General features: G+C 38.1%; 1 protein-coding gene across 1 annotated transcript; it reads left to right on the forward strand.

The window, feature by feature from the left end:
• Positions 1-764: 764 nt before the first annotated feature.
• Positions 765-23,532, forward strand: slc30a2 (solute carrier family 30 member 2). The gene is made up of 8 exons (XM_082505160.1): positions 765-1,195; positions 11,095-11,306; positions 12,157-12,303; positions 13,788-13,941; positions 14,289-14,508; positions 14,812-14,917; positions 17,679-17,813; positions 18,050-23,532. The coding sequence occupies exons 1-8, from the start codon at positions 1,113-1,115 to the stop codon at positions 18,193-18,195; spliced, it is 1,203 nt and encodes a 400-aa protein (XP_082361286.1). The 5' UTR covers positions 765-1,112; the 3' UTR covers positions 18,196-23,532.
• The last annotated feature ends 846 nt before the right edge of the window (positions 23,533-24,378 follow it).

Raw genomic sequence — 24,378 nt, forward strand, 5'->3', positions numbered from 1 at the left:
CTGAATTTGAGACGAATTACAAGAAAAGTCTCACAACTTAAAATAATTAGCGTATCATGCTGTGTAATGAATAAAACGCATTTCAAAAATAGAGGATTTTGCATGCTCATTAATTCAAATTCTTCTTTAGTTAGAGCCGCATTAACCTGCAGGTACAGAGAAGTATTATTTTAGAATTTTAGAAGCAAACAAATATTTTGCGAAAATGTTAATATGAAATCCTCCTGAGAACAGAGGGGGAAAGGATCTTTCAGTTTAACTTTTTAGGATTTGCGAGTTCACTACAGAGGACATGAATGAAAAGACTGGCGCCAAGACTAACTGAGATTTTATGTACAGGATATTAGTATATATGACTGTGTCCTTGTATTACTTTAGTCGTATGTTTTACTTATTTGTTTATCTATTTATTTATTTGTTCATCCATAGCTACATAATGATAATTTAGGTATAAGAGCTATTTTATTAATTGTTACCCATCTGTTTAGAGTTACGCCTAAAATGTCCTGTTTCCCTTTGTCTAACAACAAACACAGAAATTGCACAGAAATGTCCTTTGGCTTTCATATGTATAAATAAAGCTGTAATGAATGTAAAATGTGACGGTGGATCTGAAATATATATATATATATACATATATTTGCGTGGGGTTTTTTTTAAGCTGACGTTTTCTGCTAATTGACTTTCTTTCACGCTCGTCCCATTAGCATTCACCAATGATGTGCACCGGGTGATCAGTCAGGCTCTGCGCTGCAGGTATCTCTGCTGTCCAGTCACAGCAGCTGCAGTGATCAGCGCGCTGTGTGCCTCGTTACTGCCGCTGCAGCTCCACGTTCGAACCTGCAACTCAGACCAAATTAAAACCTCCCTCAGAAAAAGCCGCATGTGGTTTCCTCCTCCTGCCTCTCAGCACTGCAATGAAGGAATTTCCTCGTTTGTACTGAAGTCTCTGCGCTCACAGAAATGAGGTCTCGGCCTGAGTTTTCCCCGCGCTAACTACACAACAGGAAGACCGGAGCGGTCGATTCTCACCTGCATCATCTTCACCTTAGAAAAAAAAGTCGTACTTTTTTGCCTCTCGGACAGGACACCAACTGACTGCTGGCTGCAAAATGGATAATAATGCTGGAAATTCGGAAAAATCTCACCTCATAGACGAGAAGAATGCCAAGACATATTCACTAAAACTGCAAAGGTGGGGAAATGCTTTGCTTCGTATCACTGCAGCCGCATGAAGAATAATACCACATGTAGGACGAAGTTATGTGAACACATTTAGTCATTTTGGGGCATAAACTGTGTATAAAATGTGTGTGTGTGGGGGGGGGCGCGACAACAATTCTTTGTTTGCTGACACTTAAAGAAAAATGCAAGTAAGCAGATTTTGTTAAGGACATCAACATTTTTAATAGAAAACTCAAAATATTATTTTTTAAATTATAATTTTAAGATAGATGCAGGAAGAATCCACTATTGTTGCACATTATCTTATAAACGTGCGTAATGAAGGCGCACCGAGAGTGGTTGTTATAGTGCACGTTGAGCAGGCTTTGGCTCTCACGGGTTGTTTTATGTGAATGAACAAATTCATTTCCATGCTTGGCTTGTTTCTGGACAGCCTGTGACAAATGGCCCCGGGGCCAGTTCACTGAGCAATGCTAAAAACTCATCATCTGTCATTAGCAGAGGCTCCAGCCTGCAATCACAGAGGGTACACACACACACACACACACACACACACACACACACACACACACACACACACACAATCCATAGGTGCTTAAACCTGCTGATACAAAAAATACACAGCAGAGAATATTACTAAAAAGCATACACAAAGCTGGTTCGAATTTTTAATTCTAGGATAGGATAATAAAAATATTAAAACATAGTTGGAATGCGCTCCTTTTCTGGCGTATTTAACAAATAGCTCCCACATTATAGAAATAAGTTGTATAGGATTTTAAAGAGGCCCACGTGTAAAAACACCACTTTTAATAATTTAATTTAAAAAACCACCGAGTTTAAAATATAGATGGCGGAGCAAATGAAAGAAAAAAAAGACGATTTTATGCGCACAGTCAAAGCTGATGCAAACATGTGCATCAGCTTTGTTTGCTCAACATCCAGCCGGCTGCTGCAGAAACACACCTGGTGATTTTTCAACGCGCTGCAGAAAAAAACAGGTGGAGACGCTCTCTCGCTTTAATATGAAATACGTGAGGAAAATCAAATGCAATCGCCCACTCAGCCATTAATCATAATCCTGCAGAATTATCTGTTATTTTCAGCCTTCAGAGGCCCTCATGATGCACGTTTCCACCTCTTTGATCAACTGTTTTTAAGTCAGTGAAGCTGGTGGAAGTGAATCGATGCCTTTGATTTCACGCTTTAAAACTGGCTGTTTTATTTATTTATTTTTTAAAAGATAATTTCCAGATACAACACGATTAAAAAGAGATAAGGTGGCAGAAACTTTACGCGTTATAAAGCAGGAGAAGAAAAAGGGAAGCTCCACCGGGTGGGAAACACGTGTTTTACAGGGTTAGTTACTTGCAAATATTAGTGCGAACTTGCAGGGCCTTTGTATTGTATTTATTTATGTATTTTGAATCAATCAAATAAAAAAGCACATTGCTCTAACATGATTTTGTAGAAATAAGTGAAATAGGCCTACTGATCATTTGGGATTCAAAGAAGTGTTCAGAAACACAGACAGATGTGCATATGGCGCTACATTTGGGATTTCATGCACCATTTGCGCCGTTCTTGTGCAAGTGCACGCATGTGTTTACAGTGTCACCTTTAGCATTTTCCTCCCCAGCTGGCAGTAAAGTGACCTTTATTGTTCACAAATGTTTCTACAGTATTTTTGATGTATTTTAGAATCAGCAGAACTCGTAATCAAAAACACAGGAATAGATGTAAACATTAGCATTAAAGTTAATAAAATAAATACGAGCATCCAAGGATTCCAAAGTCAGACTTACTCAGTCTATCACTTAGAATTCATTTAATTTCCACCGCCAAATATCACCGGAGGGCTCAACCCGAAGTTCTGTTTTATCAGCTTGAATCTGCTGTTTTGTTTTTCAAGTATAGTAAAAACGAAAATGATAAGAAAAGAGCTTGCATAAGTTTGGAACAATGATTGCTAATCCATTTATAAAATGTCAGAAAATAGAGTAAAAGATCATTACAAATCAATTTAACATGGATGAGTAACAAATACAAAAGTGATTGGATGATTAATTAGTAAGTTGAGATAAAAAAAAAAACTCAAAGTATTTGTTTGTAAGTGCCTGACTGTTTGAGGAGGAAAGAAGGGATGCGCGAACTGATCCTTACCCAGGTACCTCTAATGAGGTTAATCCGTCCATGTAATTCACTTTTAAAGTGTTTGCAACATCTAACTGATGGCTATGCTGATGATGTTTAAACTTTGCTTTGTGGACCACTTACAAGCTTTAGCCATGAGTCTGAGGTTACCAGGGTTAAAAAGAAATACAAAAAATCTTTCACTCCGTTTAGTGATCAGTAACTACTCTGATGACCAATTGATGGTGCTGTGGATTCAGTAAGGCTGTTTCCATCTTCCTGCAGATTTGTTAAATGTTTGTCATTAATCAGAGTAAATGTGCAAAATAAATTCTGACCATTAAAATACATTTTTAGTCAAAGCCAAAATCAGGAGATTAAAACCTTTGATATTAAAGGCACAGCAGTTCTTGTTCTTGTTCTTGTTTTTCAGTCAAATGTCAGTAAGTCATTCAGCACCAAGCAGGAGTAGTTATAGCTAAAAGGCATCTACAGTACTGCTTTAAATGTGCTGTATTCATTGGAGGCAGGCCTGTGATTCTTTGGTTTCCACGCACGAAACATAAGCAATAGGTGTATGTGTATTCTTTTTTAAATTAGGCATCTCTGGATACACCGAGTTCAGCTATTATGTCAAAATATGAGGTTGATTATCTCAAAGTTTGAACTAATTCAAATTTCTGAGAAAATCACTCAAAACTTAAAATTAAGTAAGTATTTATTTATTTATTTATGTGGCAGGAACAAGCTGTCATACATATCTCAACAATTTTTCAATCTCCCAGAACTCAAAAGTCCCATTTTTGAAGAGTGAACCATTGACCACCAGAGGGAGATGCATTGAAACTGGGGTATTTAAGTATTTAATGTACACTAGTGGTTACTTAATGTTTTCTGGCATGCCCAGAAAACAAAAAAGAAGGCAAAAGGTCCACACCCCAGAAAACTTGAATTTGAAAAAAATAAATAATAGTCAGCACATTTAATTTCAGAAAAAACAGATCTATTTAACTTTAGTCCACTGCATATTTTCCTTGATTGGTCAGACTCCACCTGTATCAGCTCCCACAGTTTAAAAACCACTGATGTAAGCAAATAATTCCTATTCCTGGTATTTCAGTGGGAGGTCCCAAGGCTGAGGCACATCAAGTGGTTGTCATTTTAATGGATGCGACCATATTGGATTTTATTGAGAGTTTGAAAACAAATTCTGTTAATATACATTTTAATATACAACATAATAGGCGTGTCACTAGGGATTTAATCTAATCCATGAGAATAAATATTACAGATTGAAGACCAGTGATGAAAAGGAAATGTGACTTCGGTCTGCAATGTGATGTGAAATCATCGTAAACTGTAAACATGACTTATGGTGCACTGATGTGGACCTTTCTTCTCTCTGGGGAAAAACAAAGGCAAATCTCATGGGTCGTTCACAAACATTTAAAAATAAATGTTTTTGTTTACATAAAAAAGCTGGATCATCTGGATAAAACCAGGGCCTTTTATTAAGGTTAAAAACATGGACTGTTGACCAAGATCTCACCAAGTGTAAAGCTTTCAAAACCTCTAATTAAAATATTAGAAACAAATGTAGCATCTGTATAAAACACAAATTTACAACACTGTAATGTGTGTGTTTGTGTGTGTGTATATATATACATACACACACACACACACAAACATATATATAGACACTGCCTATTTACTAAAGCCTGCACATCACAAGTGATAAAACAAAAAGATGAGGATATAATAAGATGATAATCACTTTCATTCTGTACTCCACTGATTTGTCTGCTGAAATATTAATATGCATATCTGTAAAAATAAAACACTGCTCAGTAGTTTCTCGCTGCAGAGATTCTTCTGTCTGTTAACAAAAGTGCTGCGGGATGTTCTGATACAGCAGATTGCAGTTGTAATTAAATGCTTATGATTTTGGTTTTTTCCCCCGCTGGACTTCCAAGATCTCATTTCATTTCACAGATCACTGACTTTTCCCCGAGGAGTCTCTCTCTCTGTTTGTGCTGCCGGTGCTGGGCAACAATAAACGCTGCTTACCTGCCCTGTGGGGTATTGACAAAGACATGAAATCTACTTTGAAAAGAAAATCTAATGTTAATAATCTTAAGGAGACTCCTTGGGTCTGCCATATCGTCAATTTGTAAGGGTGGCAGTGAAAAAAGTACTTGAGGATGACTGCCAGAGGAATATGAGCCATGTATCATTAATAATTACTAGTTTTTTTTTTATTATATTTGGAGTGCAGAAGCAGGTTTTTTGGCAGTTTATAGTACCATCTCATTCTTGTGCTTATGTTAGTTGTATTTAAATGAAAAATAATCATTGATGCCAGACACCAAAAGTGAGGCGGGGTCAGCAGAGGGCTGTAAATCCCTAAATACAGACCACTGAGTGAATTATCCCACTCAGGGAACGTCTCAGTGACGACACTTTTGATTGTTTCGATGAATATTTTGGTCATTGTGTTATTTTTCCCCCCCTGCAGAGTCAACACGAGGAGCAATCTCTCCTACTGAAAACGCTCAGACACAGTTATGTTTGACCTGCGATCGTCTGACTTAAACCAAAGGACTTAAAAACATTAAGACTATTAGCACTAAACGCTGAAAGCAAAAACTAAAATGCACCAATATATTTTTTTGTTGTTTGTACAACTTTTGTTCTTTTTAAGGTCTGTAGTGTTACACATAAAATGCATGAACAGGAAAATACACATTACAAACAAACATAAAAGCTTTTTCTTCAAATTTGTTTTTATTTCTTAAAAGAATTGAAGCCCAGTCACCACCAGGGTCAAAACATCGTCACCACTTTGAAATAAATAGACTGCAAAAAACACATAATTGTAAACTTGTATTTGCATTTCAAATATCATTTTAAACACACTTTTTTCAATTCTCTGGGGGTGTTTTTTGCAGGTAATATTACAGTCACAATATGTCCACCTAATTAATGGATTTGACTATTTGACTTGACAAATTAGTGCTGAATGCTACTGAGCCAGTTTAAGGCACAGCTGCGGTATTACTGCGGTTGGCTGGGAGTGTTTTCAGTGTTTAAAGCCAAGGAGCCACTTGATTAAGGAGTGCTGACCAACAACCATATAGTTTCCAAAAGAACAGTGCAATTTACTACCAAGATCAAATAAAATAAGCAGTAACTTCATGAGGTATTCATTTGCACCAGGATTTTTGGATGAGAAAGTAAGAAAGTGCAAACAAAAACATTTCACCCTTAATAAATGTAAAACCACCATTAAGTCCACCTTTAGTCAAATCAGCTTTATTTGTATAGCATGTTTAAAAGACATCAGGTGTTGAACAAGTGCTGAACATAAGGATAATGTAGGCAAAATAAACAGAACAGATTAAAATAAATGGAGTAATAAGATGACAAGAAATCCATATACAGTGGGGCAAAAAAGTATTTAGTCAGCCACCGATTGTGCAAGTTCCCCCACCTAAAATAATGACAGAGGTCAGTAATTTGCACCAGAGGTACACTTCAACTGTGAGAGACAGAATGTGAAAAAAAAAATCCATGAATCCACATGGTAGGATTTGTAAAGAATTTATTCGTAAATCAGGGTGGAAAATAAGTATTTGGTCAATAACAAAAATACAACTCAATACTTTGTAACATAACCTTTGTTGGCAATAACAGAGGTCAAACGTTTACTATAGGTCTTTACCAGGTTTGCACACACAGTAGCTGGTATTTTGGCCCATTCCTCCATGCAGATCTTCTCGAGAGCAGTGATGTTTTGGGGCTGTCGCCGAGCAACACGGACTTTCAACTCCCGCCACAGATTTTCTATGGGGTTGAGGTCTGGAGACTGGCTAGGCCACTCCAGGACTTTCAAATGCTTCTTACGGAGCCACTCCTTTGTTGCCCGGGCGGTGTGTTTTGGATCATTGTCATGTTGGAAGACCCAGCCTCGTTTCATCTTCAAAGTTCTCACTGATGGAAGGAGGTTTTGGCTCAAAATCTCACGATACATGGCCCCATTCATTCTGTCCTTAACACGGATCAGTCGTCCTGTCCCCTTGGCAGAAAAACAGCCCCATAGCATGATGTTTCCACCCCCATGCTTCACAGTAGGTATGGTGTTCTTGGGATGCAACTCAGTATTCTGTTGAGTTTATACCAAAAAGTTCTACTTTGGTTTCATCTGACCACATGACATTCTCCCAATCCTCTGCTGTATCATCCATGTGCTCTCTGGCAAACTTCAGACGGGCCTGGACATGCACTGGCTTCAGCAGCGGAACACGTCTGGCACTGCGGGATTTGATTCCCTGCCGTTGTAGTGTGTTACTGATGGTGACCTTTGTTACTTTGGTCCCAGCTCTCTGCAGGTCATTCACCAGGTCCCCCCGTGTGGTTCTGGGATCTTTGCTCACCGTTCTCATGATCATTTTGACCCCACGGGATGAGATCTTGCGTGGAGCCCCAGATCGAGGGAGATTATCAGTGGTCTTGTATGTCTTCCATTTTCTGATGATTGCTCCCACAGTTGATTTTTTTCACACCAAGCTGCTTGCCTATTGTAGATTCACTCTTCCCAGTCTGGTGCAGGTCTACAATACTTTTCCTGGTGTCCTTCGAAAGCTCTTTGGTCTTGGCCATGGCGGAGTTTGGAGTCTGACTGTTTGAGGCTGTGGACAGGTGTCTTTTATACAGATGATGAGTTCAAACAGGTGCCATTCATACAGGTAATGAGTGGGGGACAGAAAAGCGTCTTACAGAAGACGTTACAGGTCTGTGAGAGCCAGAGATTTTCCTTGTTTGAGGTGACCAAATAGTTATTTTCCACCCTAATTTACGAATAAATTCTTTACAAATCCTACCATGTGGATTCATGGATTTTTTTTTCACATTCTGTCTCTCACAGTTGAAGTGTACCTCTGGTGCAAATTACTGACCTCTGTCATCATTTTAAGTGGGGGAACTTGCACAATCGGTGGCTGACTAAATACTTTTTTGCCCCACTGTATATGTACACACACCTATATACAAATGCATATACTAGCATATGTATACACCAACATTCACTGTTGTTCAGTTTACCTTCAGAAAGAGATTAAAAAAAATCTTGTTATGTTTGAATTTGGCAGAAGGGTTACAGATGTTAATGGCACAGATGTTTGCTTAACAGGCGCCCCCCCCCCCCCCCCCCCCCCCCCGCCCCCTGACAATGTTGCGCTGCAGGCCACACAGTGTGTTTAATGTCTGAGGATATTTTGCATGAATCTTTTGAACAGGATATTTTTTTTCTGCACACTCTGGAATTTATCATCACCCCAAGGTTTCATTGTGTGTGTGTGTGTGTGTGTGTGTGTGTGTGTGTGTGTGTGTGTGTGTGTGTGTGTGTGTGTGTGTGTGTGTGTTTTTCTCTCGTGTCCCGGTGGTATAATTGAACAGAATCTGTTTTCCGCCTGGCTGCTTCTTTTGAGGTTGGACATCTTCGAAGACGAGTGTGTGTGTGTGATAATCGTACAGCGCTCGCAATCTCCTGTGTGAAGAGTGTGACATTAAAGTGTGTGTCTGGTTATCTCAAGTGAGGCCAAATTAGCTTTTTTCCACCTCATTAGTCACATCATCGAATCCTCCCCCACGCATGATAAGAACAGCAACCTGTGTGTGTGTGTGTGTGTGTGTAAGAGAGAGAGACAAAGATAGAAAATAAATGGAAAGGTCAGCATTTTCTTTTATTCTCAGCAGTAATCCAGTCGGGTCTGCATCTTGCTAGGGTTCAAGTATACATAGATCTGTAATGTCCCGATTGAACACTGAAAAATTGACTTTCAAATGAAAAGCATCTTATTGTAGATGGGCAAGATGGTGTTAAATGAAAAGATTCTGTATTTATGTGCAAAATGAACAGAATGGCAACTATTAAATGATTACAGTATTATTTATTTTACCACTGCTACTGTTTTAATTTACTAAATTACCAAATAAACAGGCCAGATTATTAGGTATTAGGTCAACTCAGCAACCTTTAGACCCAGAACCTTGTTCCATCTGTGCTATAAGAATTAAGGCATTTCTGAAGACAAAAGATTGTCCAGTGTACACATGTTTTTGTATTCTAATCAACTTCCTTCAGATTCCTTTGGAATTACCTGGTACTGGGTTTGAATGGTTGTCTGTTGTCTCTGTGAATCTCTGTGGTTGATGGGTGACCAGTACTGGGTACATCCTTCTTCTTGCCAAACAACAGGTATAGTCTCCAAACCTTGGCAGTCCTAATAGGATTAATGGTAAATAAAATAGATGGATGGAGTATTAAAAAAACATTTATCTATTTGTTGTTATATGTTTGATGTTTGGGCAGTGTCTGGCTTCAAGTTTACAGTCTGATTTATTATACACAAGAAGCACTAATTTTATAATTTGCTTGTCAAAGGATTGTTACACTTTCTTAAGGTTTTTGTTGTTGTTTGCTGTTTGTTTATTCGTTGTTGTTGTTTGCTTGTTTTACAACATTTTGGATAGATATGACTTTCATTCACAAATTTGTTGTCAATTAAAACACTGCTGTAACCTGGATGAATAGAAAACAACACAACGCACAAGACCTAAGATGGAGCGCTTATGAGTTATTAAAACTCAGGAGCAGTCGTGACGTGAAGTTCTGGACTGTAAAACAGGGCAGTCTGTTCACCCTCCTTCACTGTCAACATGAATCGATTTTAATGGGTTCTTCATCGAACGAAACGGCACACCATTCTTTCACTTAAGTGAACACTGACTGCGATGCACTCTGTCAGGTTTCCACTTTGTAAACCATGGGGACTCTATCAAAAGATGATCTGCTGCGCTGTAACATCAGCTAAAAAAAACCCACCTCAGCTGTGCTGCTGTTACAAGGATGGACAAAAAGCCGGCCTCCATGAGATCGGACAGGGGGTTTTACTAAGGCTGAAATTACATTGTTTTAACAGACATGTCGGTCAGAAGATACAAAAATAATTTTTTTTCTTAATAAGTAGATTTATCTTTAAATGCACCCATCACACTGCAGACTAGCTCACATCTTCAGATATAATGTTTTCTGTCTGAACAGCCCAGTATGATTTATAATATTTATACTGTATATAGTGCTTTTCTATTTGCACTGACCTCATTTAACAATGCATTAAAACTGAGCTTTGGAGCACATGTTATCTACCTCTCATTTATTATCAGTGTAGAATTACCAGTTAACCCAGCATGCTTGTCAGTTAGGGTTTGAACTGGGAACTGTCTCTGTGACAACACTCATATTTATTATTTTATATTTATTATTTATTTAATAGTCCAAGTAACTCACATCATTATGCAGAAAAAGGTGAGATGTAAACATGCCAAAATTGCTAATTTCCTTCTTTCCCAGGGAAGGTCACATAAAAGCTTTACAATAAACAAATGCGTAAAAATATATAACAAATGAAACATCAAAAACCACAGCGAACAACTCTGTTCATTCATTACCTGAAAAAAATCAAACATTACAGCTGATACAGGTGATGTAACCAAGTATGTTTAAATGTGGTACTGAAAGCTAGAGCAACAGCACAATACTGCAGGTGTAAGATTATAATGGCAGCCCTGTGCATCATAGGTAGGTTCTTCAGGAGGAACAGCTTGAGGGTCACATTGTTTGATCAGCAGCAGCTAAGTGATAATAGCATCCTTCATGGCAAGCTCACTCATTCAAGCTGTGAAAATATACTACTGTTTATTTTCTGCCCCCTGCAGCTCCTTTCCAGACTCCAAAGAACATTATTCAGACTTCCCTTTAAAGAATGGAGGCATGTCGGGCGCCATCGAGCTGAAACGACCCGTCGGCACTCACTGCCACGGCCCCAAAGCGTCGGCATGCGAGGAGAGCGTGGACAAGCTGCTGGCCAAGAAGAAACTCTACATCGCTTCAGCAGTCTGCCTCGTCTTCATGATTGGCGAGGTCATAGGTGAGAAGCACCAAGAAAAGAAATGAATGAGAAAAGAAAGCAGCTTGAATGGTGACCTAATTTGTTATGTGCCTTCTCAACCATTTGGACATAAATAAACTTCCCTATATTCACACACCAGAAAGTGTGGAGATTTGTGTGGGACACAATACTTATGACAAGAAGATGGTTATAAGCACTTATTAAGCATAGGAAGCTATTACATTTGACCAAATGATCACTTTTGACAGGAGCAAAAAAATCATGCAGACAAGTGTTCATGCAGACGTTAGTATCATTATAAGCATCATAGCAAGAAATGCTTCAGTGGTGAACTATTGAGGAACTCCTTTATTTCCCTGTAAAAGTGTAGGTTCATTTTTCTTTTTATAGTGTAACTTTTTTACTGTTAAGAGAATAAAATGGTGGCTGACATTCACTGGCTGGTTGCACGGATATTTAAAATGATCTAAAAGAATAAAATCGCTCTTTTACCTGAGGCAACTGAGGCTTTAAATCACATGTTTAATATACCTCTGAGTGTCTAAGATGGGTGTATTTAAAAGCTATTAAAAGAGATGTTATTACCCAGCAGGTACTTTCACAGTTGGCGAGCTACGACACACTTTTTAATAAAAATCTTTTTTATTAGCTAAATGTGAATGAAAATAAACACAGCTTCACACTTTCTGTTTGCTCTGTTCTGTTTGGATATCGTATTCAACATTTATGTACATACCACAAAAAAAAAAGTGACATGAGTTGGATTATGTGTCTTTCCTTATCTCTAAGCAGACTATTATAAACGCAGTCTCCTGGCTCATATACATTATCATTTGTGCCCAGTGTCATTTTTCCTCCTGATTTACAGGAGGCTACCTGGCCCACAGCCTGGCCATCATGACTGATGCGGCCCACCTTCTGACAGACTTTGGCAGCATGATGGTGAGCCTGTTCTCCCTGTGGATCTCCTCCAGACCGCCCACCAAAACCATGAACTTTGGTTGGCACAGATCAGGTGAGAATAATAAGAATTCAGCTTCAGCTTCATGTCGACTGGATGCTGGAGACAAACATTTCGTATATGCATTATATTGCTGGTCATTTGTAGGAGTTCCTGGGCCTGAGTTATTTTGTGTAGATTTTCCTTTATTTTGTCCATGTAAACTGCACATGGGCAAAATAAACTCTACATGGCCTCAACTTGCTTGAGTCACTAGATGTATTGTGGCTATTCTGATTGCACACCCTGGTGTATCCCTGTGTAAAGGTTGGGGCAGGTAATGTCAGCCTGGATTGATGATCTCACTTTTTAAGAAAAGGAACTAGAGGCTGTTTTCTATCTTCAAGTGATCGCTCTCATCAGCCTGCCTGAAAACATCTACACCAAGATACAGGAGAGAATAATCTAAACAGTATAAACTTTGGATTCAGGAGGAATGATGTGGCCTTCCTTCAGTTTTGATGTGTTTTGTGAAGAAGGCATTTAAACATGTCCCTCTGGTTCTCCAAGAGTCCAGTGGTGCTGCAGTTTGGTAAAGGGTTGCTCTTTGTTACCAACTTTGTTCATAATTCTTATCAACGGGATTTCTAGTTGCAGTCAGTCTGCTGCTTCTCCTCCTTGAAAGGAGACAATTAAGGTGGTTTGGCTATCTGAGTAACACACCTACCACCTCCTAGCTGAAATGTTTCTGGCATAGTATGGGATGAGGACCTGGAGTAGACCCAGGATACGCTGCAGAAATCATGTCTCTCGGCTGGCTTGGGAACACTTTAGTGTCACAAGAGCTGGAAGCTGTGGTTGTAGAGAGGGAGGCCTGATTATTTCTGTAAAGACTGCTAGTATCATGACACAGTCCTATGCAGGTGGCAGAAAATGGATAGATCGATTTTCTGCTAACCTTCTCCTGGGAGCATTTTTATACTAAGAAAAAATACTGTCTTCATCCTTTTTTTATTTAAATGATTTGTCCTATATATCAGGTGCATGATGTTCACGTGGTGGCTTACACAAGGAGAAATTATATAGACAGATTCCAGATACAGATTATAGAGAGCGCAGTGTTTAGCCTCAACCCTTGGAAAAACAAACACCTATTAAGACAGACTTGGCATCTATGAAATCATCCATTAGTTATGAATTCCTGTTTTAAAGCCTTGATCTGAACTCTTTTTGCTATTTTGAGACCACTTGTTTTGAGCAAGTAATGACTCTGACTGAAGTACAGCGGGAGGCTCATATGGTGTAGAGTTTAAGTGTAGCCTGCTATATTGACCATCATTTACAAGATGAACATTAACTTGCATTTACTAAGACAGGGAACTGGTGATTGAGGCCATCAACGTATTAGTAAAGTCAGTTTAGTTTAAGCTCAGAAGAAGCAGTTTAATTTTAAAAGTATATGGTCAGCAGCATACAGTAGATGTGCCTCCTTATTATCTGTGATGAACTGCATGACTACAATAAAGTAATAAAGGTTCATGATTTTCTTCTCCTTCCAGAGATCCTCGGGGCATTCATCTCCGTCATGTCCATCTGGATCGTCACTGGAGCTCTGGTCTACTTGGCCATTGAGAGGATCGTACGTAACGACTATGAGATTGATGGACACGTCATGCTGGTCACCTCTGGCTGTGCTGTCATCGTCAATATTGTGTGAGTGCTTCACACCTTTAAAAGTATATTAACGCTTGTAAAAACTTTGCTCTCAATGTATGCTGCTGCTATTGACACCATTACATAATATTACCATTACTTTTACTAATAATAAAAAAAATTACAAATATTTTACTAACAAAAACCATAGACAGTATTTAAAAGATGGCTGTAACCATGGCGTCCTCACTCACATTTCCTCTACTGACATCTCGGTCTAATGAGACCAGATGCAAGAAGCAAAAGGGAGGATCTGATTGAGAAAAATGATGGACTGTTTCCTGAGTGCCATGAAGCAAGGCATGCGAATACAACTGATGACCCTTTGTCTCGTTTCCTTTCTCTAGCATGGCGTACATCCTCCACCATTCGACCACCTTCCACGCTCACGGCAGCGGTTACCACCAGATCGACGAGGATGGTCAGAGCCCCGTGGTTCATGGCCACTCGCACGCCCTCCTCGGCAGTCATGGTAACACAAGCGTCCGTGCTGCCTTCATCCACGTGGTGGGAGACCTGCTGCAGAGTGTCGGCGTCATGGTGGCGGCGACCATCATCTACTTCCGGGTCAGATAAACAGATATATTACATGATATAAAACAGAGTCATGTTAAAAGCACAAAGACATACTTACAGGTACAAGCATATTTGTATTCTGAGCATTAGAGAATTATATTTGAATGTGTACAAAGAAACCATGTATGGTTTCTTATGTATTATGGATGAAAGATTCAAGCGTTTCTGTTGTGTTGCAAGATGTTCTTGTTTTTGTGCCTGGAGCACTTTAGTGCCTCATGACTGTGGAAATCACCATCTGACGCCCTTTTCCTTGCTCTTTAAAGTGTCCTTAACCTCTTTTCTCTCTTTCAGCCCGAGTATAAAGTCGCAGACCCCATCTGCACGTTCCTATTTTCTGTCTTTGTTCTCTGCACCACTGTCACCATCCTCAGAGACGTCTTTAGGATACTCATGGAAGGTATTAAACAATCAACAGCTTCTTATGTTCGAAATACTTTTTCATATTTTAATAGTGGAATCATATACTGTACCTGATAGTTCCCATGAAGTATAAAGTATTTTTGTTATTATGCAAAAGGGGTACTTCACACCAGATTTACATATGTGTTTTTCCTCTTGCTTGTTGCGCCACTGATCTATCTACATACTGGGTTCTCCAGATAGAAATGCCTGTCTTTGAGTGCAGGAGGGAACTGACGTTGTGGGCTCAAAATGGAAAAACATGTATTTGAAAAACTCACAAACTCTTGTCAGAAATTATAATGCAGTTACTCAAAAAAAAAACCAAAAAAACAACCCATGTAATGATAACAAACCCTGTTGTAAGTCAATAAATTTGATATTTATTTATTATAATTTAATTAAACACATTGAAGTTCAAAAATTTGATTCAAAGCATAAAATGTACAATTGCAACATAATATCTCCAGAAGTTCTTAAAATGGAATTATAACAAATCCAATCCAATAAGTCCAGTATGAAGTCAGGCCAGTTTTTGTGTCCTAAGGTTGTTGTCCTGAAAGAAAAACCTGCATCACACTGAAACTTCTTAAAAAGATCGTCCAGAAAAATACATTTTTCAATACTGTGATAAATGTTTAATGTGAAGATGCTTTCGATACAACGGGTTCATCTGTAGCTGGATTTGACATGAATGATTATTATTTCTTTTTCTTCTTTTATTGTGTTAAATCTGAGGTTTAAAATCTAGTTCACAATTTTCCTTACATGATTGTGGCATCAAGGGCAGATGTTATATAAGCTGTAGCTTCTGTAACACCCTTTCAGTTTGAAATCTAAATAAAGATAAAATAAGATGAAATAAAAATATAACTGTTATAGCGTCTCCTCCTCTAGGCTTGGCTTAGAGTGACTTAAATTTCTTCTTCATGTCTGTGCAGATGTTTGCATGCCTGCTTCATTTTTCTGCGAGTGAAGACTCAGCTGCAGGGACTTTGCATTACAATGCACCAAACATGGATGCAACCCAGGTGGTTGACTTTAAAGACGTATAGCAGAAATGACTGCTCAGCCGTGGTTTCTCAAGCTGTTTGTGTTTTCAGCAGAGTATAATCGAGGCCTTACTGTGCAGAAGAAACTGTGCAACTGCCGGTAACAAGAAGCTCAGGCTAACAGCAGAATGTAATGATTAATGGCAGCTCCCTTGCTGTAATTTCAATTACATGCTTCTTTTGGTTAGCAATAGTTTAGTATGAAAAAAACAACAACACAGTTCCCGGTGAAACTGCTTAAAACTAAATTGGTGGATTTGATTTCATTTGTACATTTTTTTTTGGTAAATCTATCACAGTTGGTGGAAAAATACATTGTGCAGTTTTTCTAATTATATTTTTGTTGCCTTAAACACCACAAACTACCTTTGCTATATTCATGGGTACCCAGGTGCCCGATATCGCGAAAAGTAGATAAACAGGAATACGAGCCAAAGAAAAAAACACAAAAAAATCCAACAAACATAAATCTGATTTTTATTTCCTGACTCTTCAAGCTATAAATTCAGTGTCTCAGCTTGATATGAGATTGGAAAAGGGAGAAACCGCCAGCCTACCAATACCTATAAAGTTCAGTAACACTGTTGTTAAAGCCAGCAGCTTGTTTTAGGTCAACGCTCAGAAACAAGCATGCAGCTACCCTGCATCAGTTTATGCTGTTTATTAGAAAAAACTCTTTTGAGAAAGGTTGAATATTGCTTTAAATTAAGCTTATGAGATATTTCTGACCATGATGCCTGCAGCTTGGATCCAGCTGTCAGGCTTTGACCTGGTATGAAAAAGGTTAACATCACATGTTGCAAAGGACAGTTATGTCACGTAGAAGTGCAAAAAACAACATATTTGGAGCCTAACTGAAGTATTCATGGCTTCAGATATGTATGTCTCCAAGCTCCACATGGCATGTTTGTGTAAAACAGCAGAGAAACGCGTCTGTGGTTTTCCTAGCACAGAACAAAGAGGACAGATGGTCACATCCTGGGGATGCCCTGAGATGTTAGATCACCCAAGTCTCTGCACGTCACTGAACTTTCACACGATGACCCAAAGTAGCTTTTGGGCATCTTTGAAACAGTTTGGTGTCAATGAGCAAAATGATAACGTGCATGAGAGCCATGTATCTGATGTAATACTGTATACATACATCAGAGTTTTAATACTTGTATTTATGATTAGTTTGCATTTATATTTCTTTTTGGGTTGAATTTACTTTTTTGTTTCCCTTTTAGGTTTGTCTGTTTATATAGTTTGAAATGTCCAATTTTAGCCTATTTTTATTACTTTCACTGTTAGTTTTAGTGTTTTTATAATCTTAACGTAGAAATATTTCCCAGATTTAAGATCTTCAGAATAGATATTGTAGTACACAAAACAAATTTTGAAGGCAGTCATGCAACTACCTTAGTCTCATGTGCAGGAATGCCTCCTACACATTGTCTCTATAGTTGTAGTGACTAGTTTTAATTAACTACTGTATAACTAGTCATGATTTTAGTCAAATTTGACTTCTTTTCAACCTGTAGATCAGTAAAATAAAATATATCACTGTGTGCTTATCAAGGAATAATATTGTTCTGTATACCAGGCCATAATCAGCTCTACAAAGTCTCTGTGTATCTGAAGCAGACTGTTTGCATGTGAGCCACACATTCACAGACGTACTGTTAACTTGGTGTGTCTTAATTTTGATGGCCCGTTGTTTTTCAGGGTCCCCTAAAGGAATCGAGTTTAACTCGGTGAAGGAGGTGCTGCTGTCTGTGAAAGCTGTGAAGTCCATGCACTGCCTGCACCTCTGGGCTCTGACTCTGGGCCAGGCGCTGGTTTCTGTTCACCTGGCTGTAGGTAAAGTAACACACTGATCTACAGTGCATAGTACAGTGAGAGGCACAGGGAATTAAGGCTACTTTAACCCGACATTAAAAGCTCCACATGGCTGATGAGCATTAGCCGGCATATTCCGATATGGGAAGAGAAAACTGTGATACGAAATGTGGATTTCTGAGTTACACCCCTCACAGACCACAGTAGAGTAAACCACACTCACTCTGTTCATTTTTACCTTCTTGTTTCACCACCAGAGGAGGGCACTGACCAGCAGTCTGTGCTGCAGGAGGCCACTGACCTACTCCACACCAAGTTTGGTTTCTACAGCATCACCATCCAGGTAGAGCTCTACTCTGAAGACATGAGCTACTGCTCCCACTGCCAGGACCCCAGTGACTGATAAACAACCAGAGTGGACTGGACCCAGCAGGACATGGATGACTAAGACAGATTGTCATTCTCTCCTGGTGGTCTGGAGTCGTGAGGGATGTATTCACAGAGCAGCTTCCCTTCAAGGAAAGAATTTTTGGGTTGTTTTTGCCATTAAGTTTTAAAAGATTTGACAGTGAAATCATCCTTGTGCTGATAGTAGAGTCCTGATACCAAAGCTCCATGCTAACATGGAATATGCCAGTTCATTCAAAGTCCTTCAAAAAGGGGTGGCCTGCTTTATTTCCATCACAAACTGAGACAATTTCACAAGAATCATCAGGGTGAAGCTGTCCTTGGGGTTGCTGGTGCTAGCTTGTAAGGAGGTTTTCAAGAATAAAGGAAAGTAGGGCCCTGAAAAAAAAAAACACATTTTACCAAAAATCTGACCTCTTCTAATTAATTTCCTCAACAAAACAAAGATCACATCACAATACTATTTATTTAAGGACCACTAATATCTTATTTTCAGTAATATGGTGCCAGTTCTGCTCTGTTCTACCTTGGTGCCTTTTAAGAATCAGCCCACTGGTTATCTGTAAAGTTACTGGCAGAAACTCGAGTACTTATCATGGAAATAACTTTATGTGGTAGTTCCTTCATAATGACAGATGTCCATCTTTGGGATAAGACATTTTGTGGTGTAGAGATGGTGCCCACTTTTGGTCACAAGTACCACTTTTTTGGTGGAAATGCCTGTGCACAAGCTCAAGGTTGAAAATAGATATAAGTGATGCATAGAAATGATCAATAATAGTAATTGTTCTCCATCAGACACCCTATTTTAAATTAAGAACAGTCATACCAGCTAAAATTCAGAAGTTATGAGTTATACTTTACCATAAATTCTGTATTAAAACACCCTAAAGACACAGTGACATTATTTATTGATGTCACTGTGTATTAAGTTTTTATTTGTTTCTTTTAAAAAAAATAACAGTTCTGTTTTACTTGCGCCTCAGCATGTTTCATTTCAGGCTTAATGTAAGTAAACAGAAAACACTGCCAAATAAATGAGCACATACAGTGATTAGGCTTATAGCTATTCCTACAGTAAGGTAAATCCTTCCTTTGTGAATCTAATAATTAGCACAGTTTACAAAGTTAATATTATGTTGCATTACATAAGAAGTGTTACTCGATAATGAGACAATAGACGTTCAAAGAAAGTGTTTATTGAGGTCCTGACTTAAGAGAGGTGACGCTTCTTTGTTCCACTGAGTTCTGTACAACCAGAAGCCTCATTGAAACTCAAGGAGTCGCCCTCTGCTGGTCAGAAGGAAGGATGCCCATGTCAGACATTTGAACAACAAAGAAATAAATAAATCTGAGGAATTTTCTGAAAATATTTTTTTCAGCCACTTCTTGATTAATGCAACTTTCTTACTCATTTTAAATGATAAAATGACTTTAAAAAATTAAGCCATTGTGGAGGGTGATGAATTGCACGTTTTTAATTTTGCAAGTATTTTTTTATAGTTGTCTTCTACAATTGAAAGGCAGTAATTGTAGTAAAATCCCTTCTTCTTTCAAAAAGATGCTGAATCACTCAAACACTTTAATTCAATCAACTGTGAAATTAGTGTAAGTTAAGTTCCACAAAACAGGAACAGTCTCCTCAAAGTCTTCTTCAAATTGCTAAAAAAAATAAATAATTAAAAACACTTTTAAAGCACCACAGGAGATTGATTTTGCTGACGTGATTAAAGGCATCTGTGCAGATGTTTGTCCAAAGTAATTTTCAGTTTATCTTCTGGGCTATTAATTAAATGTTTCCAATTAATTTATGAACATCAGCTTTACTCTGTAACAAGAACATAAGGTAATAAATAAGAGGCATAAGCTATATCATCTGCTGCAGATGTTAATATGGAGCACCTGATGAAACTCTACTACAGACACATTTGTTGTATCAGCTCTACCAGACCCACTATAGTGTAGTCATCTCTATGCAAGGCTTGCAAGCATAACATATTTTTAGTGCTAAAGTGTTAAAAAGCTCACTGATGATTGATTTCTGACATTTCTTTGTGCATGTTTCAAGTACCTGTAACATGCTGTCTTATGAGTAAGAATAAGAATGACTCTTTAAAAATCTTTTAATTTTGTCTGTACTCTTGGTCACCAAAGACCACATTGTGCTGTTACTAAAGACCACAGGGACGTCATGAGACACAAACAGGAAAGGACATAACAATTAAATTGTTAAAGAACAATGTTCATCCTTAAAAGGAAATGTTGGAGGCATGTGGCACTAAATGTGTCACATGCAAAATGTGTGCAGCTCTTCAGTAATAAACTCACATATAAGTTCACACTTTTGTTTTCACTTTAGAAAATACATAAAGACGTATTCATGTTTCTACCAAACAAAGGGAAACGTGTTCCTTCTCATGATTGATAAGCACTTTGACAACAAAGAGTTTCAGAATCACGATTAGCTTTCCAAAGCGACCTTTAAAAACAGACACGATCAAATCTGTGTTGCATGTGTAGCTCAGAGCTGTTTATATAATGGTGGGCAGAGTATCGATATGGATTGAGCAGAAGGAAAATGAACGGAAAGTGTCAGACTGAAAAAGCATTCACCTACCTCCACTGTCAGATCTGAGTGGACATTTGGGTCTGAGGGCAAAAATGATTTAGTTCTGGAGCCGGACGATTAGTTTCAGCTGCGGTCATCTATCTCTCTCTCATTCTTCCTGCAGACATCCATCTACTGTATGTTTCTCCATTTCCTGGGCTTTCATCAATCCATCTGCTCTCCATCCATTCATGTTTTGCAAGTCATGAAGCATCAGCTTCCTCTTACCTTTTTATAGACTGGGGCTGGGCTATAACTTTATGCATATCTGACACAAATCTGTTATATTTTTGTTTTGCTTTGTTTTTGACCACAGAAGAAGGCAATGCTTATTTTTTGTACTGGGATCCAACCAATCCCAAAGAGCTAGGAGAAATTCAAAAGGCATTCCAAATAAGAGACTGGGCCTAGAGACCTAAACATTTTGTTAACTTTCACCAGAATTGTAGACAGATTACTGAACATAGACCAAGAAGCCCAAGAGATTAGTCCAGGGTCCAGTTTGTTTAAAGTGACTGTCAGTCAGTCTACTACAGAGAAACACATAAATATGAAGACAAGAAAAACTATATGAACAAAAGTAATGGGACACCTACACACCACACCTACAGGAGCTGCGCCACTTGCAGCTGATCATATAATTTCTAGGAGGGAGAAATTTCATGAAATACCTTGTTGCTGTGGATCCTATCACTGTACTGTGTTCAGATTCATTGGGCTCTTTAAAGTGACCCATTCTTTCACAAATGTTTACAAAGGCAGGTCGCATGGCTAGATGCTTAATGTGATAAGCTTATGGCAATAGGACTGAAAACACCTCTATTTAAAGATTAAGAGGTGTGGTCCAGTACATTTACTCATATAGTGTAGTGTTCATATACTGTACTTTAACTAAAAACAATCACAGAATGAATGCAGAGGACCCCCCCTCCACCCCACCCCCACTAAATTTACATCAATCTGGCCAACAGTTTGTTTTGTTTGTGTTCAAAATCATGATGTAGCTGTTGGGGTGCTTAGAGGACAAGAACAAGCTAGCAAGCAGAAAGTTTGGGCTGATGATAGTTTTAAGAATGGGCTGTAATCACATTGTCCACTGGGGACCATGAATATCCACAGGAAGTTTCACACCAATCTTTTCAAAAGTTATAATTTGGCCTAAAGGGTCACAAAAAGACAAACTGGATAATTTATAAAGAAAAATGTAAAGATACCTCCTCTGGGGAGCAGGAATGGGGACATTTTCATAGCAAGCTCTCCATTAAATTGGTTTGTACTAGTTCATTTTGCACAGTGCAGAAAATCTGAGCTGGTGATGGCACTGGGAGAAGGGGTAATGCAATCATCACAATCAAAGTTTAACTGAGACATCCTCTGGGGACCATGAATATCCACAGCACGCTTCACAGAGAGGTCATTAGTTACACTGAAGATGGCACTTAGAACCGAGCACTTAGACTTACAATTACATATATTTACATAAAAAATACACAGCATTTTAATGGAAAATATCCACTATTTTAATGTATCCATTGCTTTTGGTGTGATTTACGTGTAAATTCACGATAATTTTTCTTTTTTTCTATTAGATCTAATCCTCTGGGGACAATGAATATGTAAATTAAGTCTTAGAGCAACATGATTATGGTGATTATCTATTAAGTGCCTCCCTCCTTTGGCATGAGAGGTTAAGCTATTTTATGACCAAACCGGAAATTTTAGAGGGCATCACCTTGGGACTTGCTCTCTGGTTGTTTCATTCTAAAACATTTTGAGGTGATGGTGGAGCTGGGTATCTTCAACATTATAAAAATTCACTGTCTTAGATCCGCAAACACCCACAGCATGTTTTATGGAGATTTCAGATTTAGTTTGTATTTTCTTTCAGGTTGAGAAAATATAATAATAAAAAAAAGCTATTTTACACCCATAAAAAAGCCAATGAGTCCGCCAACATGCCTGTAATGCTTCCCAGCTGCTATCAAGTGTTACTGTTGACTGTTGCTTTAAATTAAAGGACAATTATGCATTGAAATTGCCGAATTCACGTCCATTCTGATCCAAGAGCTTGCATGGTTGTTAGCTGTTATTCAATATCATGTACTGTAAGTAGCTTCTTGTTCAACTGCCAGTCAGAATATGTAGACGCACCATGTGGAGGTTCAATCAAAGAATAAAATCTTCTTTAAAATTCTATATTTTCACCAATTTTTAGAGATCCTATATATTTTTTTCCTTTTAGAAATTATAAAATGAGAATATATAAAGGACCCAACACCTACAGATTTTAGGTTAAAACCAAGTAAATATAATAAAGACCAATGCATTTTACTGCACTGGTTTTGATATACATGCAGTTCTCCTATACGGGCTCTACTGTTACAATTGAAGCTTTATAAAGTTTATTTCATTCCAAGAAAAAATAAAATAAAGGAATAACATTTCCTGTTTGTTCACTCTGAACATCTAATGTCTGAGAATGCTCTGTTATTGTGCCGTTGCCATTTGTGACAATTAGAATTTGTGTAACTGTTGTAAATATGTCAAATAATGTGATTTTGTGTGTACATGTGTAAATACATCTATCTTCCATGTACAAAAAGTGGTTCCCAAAAAGTCCTATTTGTCTGTGTTGTGATGTCACATACGATCCACTTGTCACATGTGTGATGTTTGATATTTCATTTTTATGTGTGGCAACAGTTTTTGTAAAGTGAAATAAAAGACTGCTGATGATGGAAAGAAGCTGGATTATTTTAGTTTAAAAGTTTAACAGGAAATAAAGACTGGAGCCACGGTCTTGCTTTATAATAAAATTTATTATATGTAACATTTCAAAAAAAGCAAAAGCGAGCAGGGAGAAGAACATTTCGATGCTTTTATGAATAAGTTAAAGATAATGTTGTCAGTAATGAAATATGGCCACGGCTGACAACACTATAATGAAATATTATTGTGAAACTGTCACTAAAATTTATAATTAATCAAAAAATGAAGCACACTTTAAAACCCCTAATTTAACTCAGAGGGAAATGTGTCTTTAAAAAAAAGTGATGCCAGTAATTAATTACACCTCACTATTATTTTCTTGTAGACAGTTAAAAATAAATAAAGTTGGAGAAAAACAACAACGGGAAAATGTACACCAGGTAAGAAAAAGATTTAACATTTCTAAGTGTTATATCCTGTAGATACAAAAAATTCAAGTATTTTCCCTAATTAGAGCCTGAGTTGTTTGAACAAGCAAACGCAGCCAAAATTAGCTCCCAGCCTGCTACCGATAACGTGAGAGGCTGATAACAAAATGAGGGAATGCACAAAAAAAAACCCTCTCTAAAAACAAAGTCACAAATTAAACAACGCGTGAGAAAGTCTGGAAATATTACAAACACCAGTGGGTTTAACTAATGAAATTACTTATGACGTTCCAGAACACTCTTGCTAGTAAGCCTAAGAAATATTGGCATGACGCACCAATTCTTTGGAAAACAACGCCATCCTCACTTTAAAAAAAATAACGTTTTAAACGTCTTTCAGCTCTCCGTCGCACTGAGAACATGTGCCTTCAAA

This window comes from Aulonocara stuartgranti, assembly GCF_965226115.1.
Source record: "Aulonocara stuartgranti genome assembly, chromosome: 15".
Lineage (NCBI taxonomy): Eukaryota > Metazoa > Chordata > Actinopteri > Cichliformes > Cichlidae > Aulonocara > Aulonocara stuartgranti.